Source organism: Geotrypetes seraphini, chromosome 12, assembly GCF_902459505.1.
Source record: "Geotrypetes seraphini chromosome 12, aGeoSer1.1, whole genome shotgun sequence".
In the NCBI taxonomy this organism is placed as follows: Eukaryota; Metazoa; Chordata; class Amphibia; order Gymnophiona; family Dermophiidae; genus Geotrypetes; species Geotrypetes seraphini.
This window is the reverse complement of record NC_047095.1, coordinates 77534062-77546756: the sequence shown is the minus strand read 5'-3', so window position 1 is coordinate 77546756 and position 12695 is coordinate 77534062. Positions and strand designations below refer to the sequence as shown.

Sequence of the window (12695 nt, the reverse complement as noted above, 5' to 3'; positions counted from 1 at the left end):
GATGCATCTAGGAAAAAAGAATAAAGAACACGAGTATAGAATGTTTGGGGTAACACTAGCAAAATGCGAACAGGAAAGGGACTTGGGGGTACTGATTGACAGAACCCTGAAGCTATCGGCACAGTGTGCGGCGGCAGCGAAGAGAGCAAACAGGATATTGGGCATAATTAGGAATGGGATCACGAGTAGATCTGAAGAAGTCATAATGCCGCTTTATAGAGCAATGGTCAGACCACACTTGGAGTACTGTGTCCAACACTGGTCTCCTTATCTTAAGAAGGACATAACTCTGTTGGAGAAGGTGCAAAGGCGAGCCATGAAACTAGTCAAAGGTATGAAAAAGTTGAGCTATGAAGAACGCCTCAAGAAACTGGGATTGTTCACACTCGAGAGGAGAAGACTGAGAGGCGATTTGATAGAGACTTTTAAAATAGTAAAAGGATTTGATGACATAGACCAAGAAGCAGCATTACTAAGATTTTCAGATGTGACACGGACAAGAGGTCATAGACTGAAACTGGGTGGCAGCAGGTTCAGGACGAACGCCAGGAAGTTCTGTTTCTCACAACGAGTGGTGGGCGCTTGGAATTCTCTTCCTGAGGGTGTTGTGGCGGAGACTACTCTTCGGGGTTTCAAGCACAAGTTGGATATACACCTTCTTGCAAATCATATTGAGAGATACGGTAATTTCAGGTTTTCATAATAGAGAACTAAATGGGCCGCCGCGTGAGCGGATCGCCGGACTTGATGGACCTCGGTCTGATCCGGTGAAGGCATTTCTTATGTTCTTATGTTCTTCAGAAAGATCACCCATCCAAGAAGTTCCAGCCAAGACACCACTAAGCGAACCGCCAAGCGGTCCTGCTCTCACAAGTGAGCTCTGATCAGCCATAATTCTCTTTTGGGAGGTACCAAATTCTCTTTTTGGAGGTACCAAAGGTCGAGAGTTGAGAGGCTGCGGGCGCGCTGTACCTCCAAAATGAGGCCTGTAAAAGGCTCCGAAACGCCATCCCGCCGCAGAGGGTCCGGCATACTGCGAGGTCCTCCTGAAATGGCAAAAATTCAGCTGTCCCGACCCCATGGGCGGATGAGAACCAAGGCCAGGAAGCACCTAAGGCTAACGGTCCTACACACTTGCTACAAGTTCATCCAAACCCTGGCCAAATAAGAGCGAATCTTTGAATGGCAGTTTGCTCAGAGTAGCCATGGATGAAGAATCTCCTGACCACTGGTGATTCCATAACATTCTAGCAGAAACTGAATAAGCTCCCAGCTTAGCAAAAACCGTCAAAATATCATAGAGGTGTAGCCTGACCTGCCCGGGCCACAAAGGAAGTGGCCGCTGCAGCTCACACCCCCATTGCAGAATCAAAAAGGCGCTTCAAGACAAAATCCAGATTATGGTCCTAGACATCCGTCAGGACCACCTCTCCATCCGAGGGCAAGGCGGTATGTTTAGGGACCTGAGCTACCGCCGAATCCACCCACGGCGGGACTAGGCACATGGAAAATTCTGAAGCCATGGGATACAATTTAGCCATGGCCCCAGTGCACTTCAGGGGACCCTCACAGGCCCCCCCAACCTCCAAGAGCATTTCTCCCGAGTCCTCACGATTCGGAAATGCAGCGGAGACCGGGCACGTGGAACACATGATCGAACACTCTGCCTGAACTGCAGAGTCGGAATCAAGTCCCAGTGTCTGCAGGGATTCAGAGATAGAATCTGGAAGGCAACTGGACTTAGCCTGCGCACTATCTGATACTCTCCCACATCGTGAGAATCAGCATTCTGAGAATCTCCGAAATCCGCTAGGTTAGTCATGCAGCGGGACCCGCTGAATCGCCTTGCGACAGCAAAGGCTTAAAAAGTGATGCAGGTAACACGACAATAGCGGGAAGTTGCTGCTGACGTTTGGGCTTACCAGAAAGGATCAGATTGACATGCTGGAATCCAAAGGCTGTGCAGACTGCCACACCGCAGTCTGAAAGGGAGACACAGGCATAGCCCGCTTTGTCATGAAAGCCTGAGACAACATATCCACAATATCTGGCAGAAATTAGTTCTCGACGGCCTGAGCCGATCAGTAGGACTCAGATTTGAAGATCGATGAGACTTTCCCTGGAACTGCGCCTGCGTTTATGCGAAAACGCCCTCCTCGCACAATTGCGGTGTCCCATACGCTGGAAACGTGACTCTGGCGGCAACGGAGGAAAGCAGGTCCTCTTCGGAGGAGAAAGTGTGGAATCCACACACTAGAAACGTCCCTAACGGGCCGTGGCGCACAGAATACGCGGCTGCGCAACTGCAAGCCATCCACCAGATTTACAGCATGAATCCATGCCATCGTGTCCTGAGGTGGACATCTGTGAAATTTGGAGCAAAAACGAAGCTTCTAAGTCCAAAAAATATAGTTTAAAAAACTTTAAAGAACATCCAAGATGGCCACTGCAGGTGCCGAGTTTGACATAAAAACGGCCGTTAAAAACGCAGGAAAATGCTAAAAACAGTGATTTTATGATTTTACAGGTGAGGGGGGGACCAGGGCATGCAGGAAAACCCCCCAAAACCCCGATTTGAGGACCCCCCTAATCGGCAAACTCTGTGACTCACAGACATCACACAGAGACATGCATTTCAATGGCAGCCAGCATTACACCGTGCAAGCATAGGGAGATCATAGCTCAGGAGCTGATTAAACTTGAATTTCAGATCTTCTGGCCGCCTCAGCTTCCCTGCCACATTAGATCACAACCACCAGGACCCCACAGGGAAATCAGGGAAGACCTGCGGCGCGGTTCCAATCCCGGCGTACCTCCTCGGAACTGCAGCAGCCTGCGCTCTACCCCTTTGTGGATGAACCAGGGGAGAGATGGCTCCTGAACCTGAAGACCCGATTTAATCTGCAGGCTGTCCAGAAGGCTTACTGCAGTTTCAGGCTTACAGAGCACCCTCCAGAAGCTGACAAACATTAAAATGTCTGCGATCTCCCACCGAAGTATCACTTGCTCCGAGTTGATCCGCAGCACGTGGGCAAACCCATGAAAAAAAAAAAATCAAAATAAGACTAGGAATTGAAAACAAATCACGAGTAGAATTAACTGAGATTAAAGCAAGCAGTGAAGCTGCAGGATCAAACTGAGCAAGACAGGAAGCTCTCGGGCAGGTAGCCCAAAGGGGAGGGATCTTTTAGTTGCCCTGCAGCTGAAGCTAATAGAGATCAAGTTTCAAGTTTATTAAAATTTTTGATTAATCGCTTAATCTTACTTCAAAGCGATAAACATACATAAAAAGAAACAATTAAAATTACAATATTAAAAAATAAAACATTAATTTAAACATAACCATTAAAACAAACTAGACTATATACAACTTAACAAAAAAGAGTGAAGAGGAAAAGGGGATTTGAACTACAAAATTTTATAGAAAAGGAGGTCAGGCAAAAACACAAGGTTGGGGATTAAAAAGAATAATCAAATACAGCATTAATGAATTCAAGAGTAAGACTTATTGATCAAAAGCATCTTTGAAAAGGAATGTTTTTAAGTTGGTCTTGAATTTATCAATATTATGTTCTTCTCTTAAATAAATTGGCAGGAAGTTCCAAATTTGTGGAGCAGTAACAGTGAAGATAAATTGCCTTCTAGTATTAATGATCTTAAGAGATGGAATTGTCCCAGCCGTTCAGCTGCCAGAGAGATTGTAGAAGAAGTCACATTAGGGTTTGTTTGTTTTTTTAAATTGCCGGCCATGGTGCTCATGAGCACTGGAGCATTTACCCCCATGGCCTGCAATAAAAATACCCTAACACAGCTTCATAAAAGGGGGTGTGTGTGTTATTTGTTCATTTTTTTCAAATTTACATCTGCTATCTTTATATTTTGCACAATATTAGGGGACATGCGTCACTGTTCCTTTGGTATTGCATTGCATGCAGAGTCTGGCTTCTTGGTGGTTCAGTTTAACTTTTGTCTACATGTTTCTATTTCAGTTTTTAGCACTGGTGGTCATGGGAGTTCTTTGAGCATCTGAGCTGTTACTGCTATAGGCAGTTCTAAAAACCGAGCTATGGTCTTATAAAAGGGGGGGAGGAGGGGGTTAGTTTGTGATTCGATATTCCATACTGGGCAAAGGTGTTTTCTGTGTTCTGTGTGTACGAAAGACATGGTTCTCTGTTAGCATTGACTGTGCAGGATTGATCTGTATTAGTCTGGCTTATTTAGTTTTACAATGGGTGTATTGATGATCTGCCTTTTCCTAGGTACACTCTTGTTGTGTGATGTGTGAATTGTTACTAAGAATCATGTTTTTCATACAGATTGGGGGGAGGGGTGTCAAAAAATGATGGGCCCCATGTGTCACATATGCTAGGTACACCACTTCAATCAATATAAATATAAATGTTTGTTTATTTCACTCTCAATGTTAGACAAACCTTTTGGATATGAGCCTCACATCTGACAATCAAGAAAGCAAAAATCATCTGTAGTACCTGAAGATTGGATTGTGGCTAATGTTACGCTGATTCCAGGGATGATCTTGGAAATTAAAGACTGGTGAGCCTGACTTCAGTGCTGGGAAAAATGGTTGAAGCCATTATAAAAAATGAAATTAATATTACACCTAAACATGGCTTTTAATGGACAGAGTCAGCATGGGTTCTGCTAGGGGAGGTCTTACCTCACCACATGGCTGCATTTCTTTGAAGGTGTGAATAAACATGTGGATAATGGTGAGCCGGTTGATGTAATCAAGTTTATTTAAAATATTTGATATAATCGCAAAATCCAAATCTAATGCGATTTACATTTAGTTAAAAATTAGGTTAAAATAAAAATCAATCAAAAAAACAGGACAATTAGTACTAATTATAATAAAATAAGGGAGGAAAAAAAAAGTGGCTTAAATACAATTCAAGAACATAAGAACATAAGATGCGCCATCTCCGGATCAGACCTTCGGTCCATCAAGTCTGGCGATCCGCACACGCGGAGGCCCTCCCAGGTGTACACCTGGCATAATTTGTAGTCACCCATATCCTTCTATGCCTCTCATAAGGAGATGTGCATCTAGTTTGCTTTTAAATCCTAGGACGGTCGATTGCGCAATAACCTCTTCGGGGAGAGCATTCCAGGTGTCTACCACTCTCTGCGTGAAACAGAACTTCCTGATATTCGTCTTGAATTTGTCTCCCCTCAGCTTCATTTCGTGTCCTCTTGTATGTGTGCAAGTGGACAATGTAAATAGTTTTTTCTGCTCTATTTTGTCAATTCCTTTCAGTATTTTGAAGGTCTCGATCATATCCCCTCGCAGTCTCCTTTTCTCAAGGGAGAACAATCCCAGTCTTGTGAGTCGATCTTTGTATTCCAGTTTCTCCATACCCATTATTAGCTTTGTTGCTCGCCTCTGCACCCTCTCCAGCAGTTTTATATCCTTCTTTAGTTTGGGGGACCAGTGTTGGACGCAGTATTCCAAGTGGGGTCATAAGAACATAAGAACATAAGAACTGCCATCTCCGGATCAGACCTTCGGTCCATCAAGTCCGGCGATCCGCACACGCGGAGGCCCCGCCAGGTGTACACCTGGCGTAATTTATAGTCCACCATATCTTTATATGCCTCTCTTAAGGAGATATGCATCTAGTTTGCTCTTGAAGCCTAGGACGGTCGATTCCGCAATAATCTCCTCTGGGAGGGCATTCCAGGTGTCAACCACTCTCTGAGTGAAGCAGAACTTCCTGACATTAGTCCTGAACCTGTCCCCCCTTAGCTTCATTACATGTCCTCTAGTCCGTGTCAAATTGGACAGTGTAAATAATCTTCTCTGCTCTATTTTGTCGATTCCTTTCAGTATTTTGAAGGTCTCGATCATATCCCCACGCAGTCTCCTTTTCTCAAGGGAGAACAATCCTAGTGTTATAAGTCTGTCCTCGTATTCCAGTTTCTCCATACCCTTCACCAGTTTTGTTGCTCGTCTCTGCACCCTCTCCAGCAGTTTTATATCCTTCTTTAGGTAGGGAGACCAATGTTGAACGCAGTATTCCAAGTGCGGTCTGACCATTGCCCTATAAAGCGGCATTATAACTTTCTCCGATCTACTCGAGATTCCTTTCTTTATCATGCCCAACATTCTATTTGCCTTCTTTGCCGCTGCCGCGCATTGTGCCGACGGCTTCAGGGTCCTATCTATCAGTACACCCAGGTCCCTTTCTTGTTCACTCTTCCCCAGAGTTGCACCTGACATTGTATACTCGTATTCCTTATTTTTATTGCCTAAATGCATTACCTTGCATTTCTCCACATTGAACTTCATCTGCCATTTCTCCGCCCATGTTTCTAACCGACACAAGTCGCTCTGGAGTTTCTCTCTATCCTCCTGCGATCTGATTGCCCGGCATAGTTTTGTATCGTCTGCAAACTTGATGATCTCACTGGATGTTCCTTCCTCCAGGTCATTGATATAAATATTAAAAAGGATCGGCCCAAGTACCGAGCCCTGGGGTACACCACTAGTCACTTTCTCCCAGTCGGAGAACTTCCCATTTATGCCCACTCTCTGCTTTCGGTTTTCCAGCCATTTGCCTATCCATCTTTGTATATCTCCCTCTATGCCATGGCTTTGTAGTTTCCTGAGAAGTCTTTCGTGTGGAACTTTGTCGAACGCTTTCTGGAAGTCCAAGTATATTATGTCCACCGGCTTTCCACTATCAATTTGCTCGTTTACGGTCTCAAAAAATTGGAGTAAATTCGTCAAACATGATTTCCCTTTCCTGAATCCATGTTGACTGGGTTTCATCAAGTCGTGTGCGTCCAAGTGCCGGACTATGCTATCCTTGATCAGTGCTTCAACCATCTTGCCGGGGACCGACGTAAGACTCACAGGCCTATAGTTGCCCGGTTCCCCTCTCGATCCTTTTTTGAAAATTGGCGTGACGTTCGCTATCCTCCAGTCGTCCGGTATCTGTCCAGTTCTGATTGTCAGGTTTGCAAGTTTGTGCAATAACTCTCCGATTTCAACCTTCAATTCCTTTAAGACTCTCGGGTGAATTCCATCCGGTCCAGGGGATTTGTCACTGACCATTGCTCTATAAAGCGGCATTATGACCCTCTCCGATCTACTTGTGATTCCCCTCTTTATCATGCCCAACATCCTATTTGCTTTCTTTGCTGCCGCCGCACATTGTGCAGACGGCTTCAGGGTAATGAAACAAGCGGTTGGGGAACGTTACCCGCTTAATTTTCACTTGCCAGTGTTCCTAGTCCAAGGTAAAATCATAAAATTTAAATGAATCAGTTAAAAGCCAACTTTTTAGGAGGCTTTTAAATTTGCTGAGTAATTTTTCTTCTCTTATGTTGATCGTGAGCAAATTCCAAATTTGAGGGGCTGTAACAGAAAAAAATCACATCCCTCCTTGAATAAATAAATTTTAACGAGGGGCCTACTAGCAAAGATTTTTCTTCAGATCTTAAGGATTTTGTGGGAATATATGATATTAGAAATTTTTCTAAGAATGCAAGAGCTTTGTTTACTAATATTTTATGTGTGAATAATGCTATTTTATATGTGATTCTGTGATTTACAGGTAACCAATGCTTTTCCTTTAAAAGTGGAGTTACATGATCACATTTTTTTCTTTTTGTAATTATTTTTATTGCGATATTTTGAAGAATTTGCAGTCTACGTATTTCTTTTAAGGTAGAACCCTTGTACAGGGAGTTGCAATAGTCAATTTTTGATATGACTAGTGAATGTATTAGAATATTCAATGATGATTCATCAAGAAAAGCGGATAGTGATCTGATCAACCTTAATCTATAGAAGCAGGTTCTTACAAGTGAACTTATTTGATCGTGGTAACTAAGCTTTGTATCTAAGCAACGTATCTAGATTTTCAGAAAGCTTTTGATAAAGTTCCTCACAAGAGGCTCCTGAGAAAATTCAAGTGTCATGGGATAGGTGGCAAAGTATAGTTGTGATTTAGGAATTGGTTATCAGATAGAAAACAGAGGGTAGGGTTAAATGGTCATTTTTCTCAATGGAAGAGAGTACACAGTAGAGTGCCGCAGGGGTCTTTACTGGGACCGATGCTAATTAACTTATTTATAAACGATCTGGAAATTGGAATGAGTGAGGTGATTAAATTTGCAGATAACATTTAAACTGTTCAAAGTTGTTAAAATGCTTGCGGATTGTGAAAAATTGCAGGCAGACCTTAGGAAATTGGAAGACTGGGCGTGATGAAATTTAATGTGGACAAATGCAAAGTGATGCACATTGGGAAGAATAACCTGAATCATACCGGATGGTAGGGGTCAGTGCCCAAGAAAAAAATCCCATAGACAATACTGTATGCTGAAACCTTTCGTCCAATGTGCGGAGGCAGCCAAAGAAGCAAACAAGATGATGGGAATTACTTGAAAAGGGGTGGCAAAACAAGTTCTAAAAGTTCTCTTTGATGCCCAGCTGTTTGAGTATAGAGTGGAGGTGCACGTTGCCTAGAGCCGCCAATACCAAGGTCAGTTTAGAGTGGTAAAAAGGTTGAGTGTTAATGAATCAGTTAAGAAAGCCATAGTGCCCTTTTTGCTGGATGAGCTGAATCTATATTTCAAGATGAAGGTAGATTTCTATTATGAATGCAATTCTGATGTGCTCTGGGAGTGTGGATATAAAGTGGACTTGTTTTGAACCTGTGACGGACGCTATAGTGAGTAGTATACTTTGGACTTGTAAGCCGACAGCTGAAGATTTGTGCTCGCCAGTGGTGCTTCAGTGTCTGGATACGGAGATTTGTCCATTGCTAGTGAAGATTGTTAACATTATTCTGCAGAATGGAATGGTTCCAGATAGATGAAAAATTGCTACAATCCGTCCAGTGTTGAAGAATAGAAAGATAGGGGTAGAGATGGTTCCAAATTTTTGTCCAGTGGCAGCTTTGCCAGTACTATAAAAAAATCATGGAAAAAGTGGTCTTTTTTATTAAGTCTTTATCCTCATTCTGTTATTAAGTCTATATCCTCAATCTGTATTCTCCAATGTCATGTACCCTCCTGGAAATGTCCAGTTCTCTTCTTATGTAATCCGCTTTGAACCGCAAGGTACAAGCGGAATAAAAAATCACTAATGTAATGTAAGGTCTATCTTCAGTTAGAAAAATATATGGAAGAGAATGGGATATTAGATAGTCATAAGTATGCGTTTCGCAAATATCACAATACTGAAACTTTGTTCTTATGTGAGTGGAAAAATATCAGAGAGGTTTTGCTATTTTCAAAAATGTAAATTTTGCTTCTCTCTACTACCAATTCTTTTTGTTCTTTCCTTTTAATTTTTTGTAACCTGTGTCGAGCTCTATGTTTATAGAGAAGATGCGGTATATAAGCTTAGAGGGGCATAATTGAAAGGAATGTCTAAGTTTCAAGTCATCCAAAGTAAAAAAAACAGCTTAGGACACATTTTTGAAAAATACGTCCAAATTTTTTTTCATTTTGTTTTTTTTGTCTAATCATACATCCTGCCGATCTAATCGTCCAAGTCGCTAAATCATCCATCTTTATACCACATTTTCATCCAAGTCAAAAACACCTAGAACAAGCTCTTTGGAGGGGTCTGCAAAGTGATGGACTGAACACCCAGACATGGCACCTAAATAGTGGGATACCTTACAGGGCACTGCTGTGAACTTCACAAAAAGTGTGCCATGTCATGGTTTTATTATCGGCACTTGGACGTATTTTGACAATGTTCGTCCAAGTGCCAACTTAGGCCGGTTTTGGACGTTTTTCTCTTTCGATTATGAGCCCCTTAAGGTTTAGTTTAGTTTAGCAGACAGAGGAGAATTATATCATAATCTCTGGTGAGATCCCATCGTAACGCAGTACTCGGTTCTGGTTGATATAGCAGAAATGATTCAAAGGAGGGCTTCCACAAAGAGAACGAGGCAGCCCTAAACGTACTCTCCACAAGTGGGATGCTGGGTATTGAATGGGTAGGCTAGCTGTCCACAGAGCCTTTACACTAGGAACAGAAAGGCTGGGTTTTTTGTGCCTTCAGGCTTCCTGCCCCAGTGGTCTCCGTCCCAGGCCCATATCCCTTCCCCCCTTTATCCTCTTTCTGCACTCCAAACTCCATTAACAGCTACATTTATCCATCCAAAAGAAGGTGTTCCCAGGGAAAGGTAAAAGCCAATGACCAAAGTTTGGTGACCTACAATTAAAGCATTTGCTGCTGAAAACTTTTCTAGACTCATTAAGTAAGTCTTAGGCAGTGGCCAGAAAATCACTTCCCTCTACTGATAGAGAGAGGGAACACAGATTGAGGCCTTCTCGACTTCTGTCTTTATAAACCAAACCCACTTCTGCTGGTCATCAGAAGCAAAACAGGCACTGTAAAAAGTACCCAGAGAAACAGAGCAACCAATAAGCAGGATTTAAAAAAAGTTTGGACTTCTGTCTTTATGGCAAGTATCTTCTCAGTCCTGGTATTCCCTTCTCCATTCTTCAGCTGGACTGGTGCATAACCCCTTCCTCAAATCCTGTCTTTATGACTATGTAACTAAATTGTGTCCATGAATACTGAAATTTGGAGTCTATGTAGTGTGTGTTGAGATTCTTTTAACAAAGATTTGCTCTCCACATTGTCAGGGATCAGGAAAGTATTGCTGAGTTGCTGATGTGGGAGACGCCTTTTCCTGTCTCATTTCCCTCTATGAAAAGCAGTGCAGAGGGTAAGGGGGGTCTGTGAAGCAAGATTTCTGCTGCAAGGAGTGAGTCAGAGAAAGAGGCTCTGGAAAATGCGAGCCATGATGGAGGAGGATTTTTGGGTGTAGTGTCCTTTGGACTGCTGTTGGAAAGAAGTGCGGGCCGGGCATGTTTGAGGAAGATGATCCGATTGCTTTGGATCTCTCCTGTTTTTCTCATTCTTTCGGTGTTCTCACCCAGAGCAGGTAGGAAACAGACATTCTTATCTCCCTCTTCCCCCCAGTCGCTGTTAATAGGATGAGTTTATATAGCCAAACCCCCCCCCCCCTCTCGAGAGAAGATTTAGAGGTATTGCTTTGAATCAGCTGCAATCTAAAACTCTTCAGTAAACCATGAGCACCCTCTCTTTAAAACACACTTTCTGCTGCAATGTTCCTTATAATGCTGTATGCTCCATGGAGCAATAGATAAAGGGGAAGGGGGCATAGGATACTGATGCTCAAATATTTAGCAACTTCAGTGAAGCAACCTACTTAATAATAAAGTTAATCTACCCTAGATTTAAAACAAACCAATGAAAATATTTCTTCACTCAACAAGTAGTTAAATTCTGGAATTTGTTGCCAGAGAATATGGTGACAGCAGTTAGCTTAGCAGGGTTTAAAAAAGGTTTGGATAATTTCCTAAAAGAAAAGACTATAAGCCATTTTAGGATGGACTTGGGAAAATCCACTGCTTGTTTTTGGGTTAAGCAGCATAAAATCTGTTTTGTTCTTCTGGGATTTGGCTGGGTGTTTATGATCTGGATTGACCACTGTTGGAAACAGGATACTGGGCTTGATGGATGTTTGGTCTGTCCCAGCATGACGACTATTATGTCCTAAAATTCAACAGTCACTTATTAAATATTTAACTATTTATTTTGATCATTCAATACAAGAGGCCTAAATTCATGAAAAGATCTAGGGGGCTCATTTTCCTACGACATGGTACCATAGTAGTGTTTTGAGTGGTTAAGTGCTTTGAAAATGAGCCCCGTAACCTTTCCATTATTCGGAAGATTGGAAACAATAGAAATGACCCCAAATGAACTGTATATTAAGCACATTACCACTTTGTTTCCAAAATCAAACCCTTTTGCAAACCCTTTGACAGAATACTCCGTTTTGTCTGAATAACCCCTCCCCCCCCCCTCAAATTCTACAAATACCTAAACATTTGGGAGGTATTAACTGCCCTGATTGACATTCTTTTCTTCTCAGTCAGGGCTGGAAAGGCTTTTCTAACTCTCGTGAACTTCTACCCACTTTGGCTTTCCCTACTCCCAGTGAAACGTCTCTTCATACTAAACGCAGTTCTTCCATTTTCCAAGACCATCTACTGAGGTTTATGATATGTTGATCATATGACCCTGGGCAAGTCACTTAACCCCCTTTGCCCACTGGGACAGAGAAGGAAAAATGCTTGAGTTATAAGTGGTATATAAATCCTAAAATAAATATTATAAGAAAAAAGCAGGCGACCTGCACTCTTAGCAAAAGTGAAACATCTTGATCAATTAATTCTGAACCAAATATTGAATCCTTCTTTCATCTACAGCACGAAATTGGTATCACTTGCAAAAGTCCATAAAACATTCCGTTATCAACATTAAAGCAATATCCAAAGTGGTGGTTAAAATGTCACTTCTTCTACACTATGATGTAAATTTCCTCTATTCCTACTGCTTTATTTTACCTTCCATGATAATCAATGGAAACTTTCTGGCTCCCTACCCCACTTCCTTCTTTATCCTCCTTTAATAACACAAACATTATACTTTTGTCAACATTGTTCTCATCTGACCCCTATGAAATTGTTGAGAAGTCGCCTAACAGTGAATTACATTACTGCTGCAAGAAAAAAAGGCACTCCTATATTTATTATTTGAATATAGTACTGCGAAATCTTTCTGGTCTGATGTACGATCTAAAATTCTTATCCTTTAAATATATCTGGAA

General features: G+C 42.2%; 1 protein-coding gene across 3 annotated transcripts in view; it reads left to right on the top strand.

Annotated features, from left to right (window-relative positions):
* Positions 1–10745: 10745 nt before the first annotated feature.
* TIE1 (tyrosine kinase with immunoglobulin like and EGF like domains 1) overlaps positions 10746–12695 on the top strand; it is a 154415-nt gene continuing 152465 nt past the window's right edge. For all 3 annotated transcript variants that reach the window (XM_033916487.1, XM_033916486.1, XM_033916485.1), the window contains exon 1: positions 10746–10940. In XM_033916487.1, the coding sequence (XP_033772378.1) occupies positions 10877–10940 (64 nt within the window). In that variant the 5' untranslated portion in view covers positions 10746–10876. The remainder of the gene's footprint in view (positions 10941–12695) is intronic.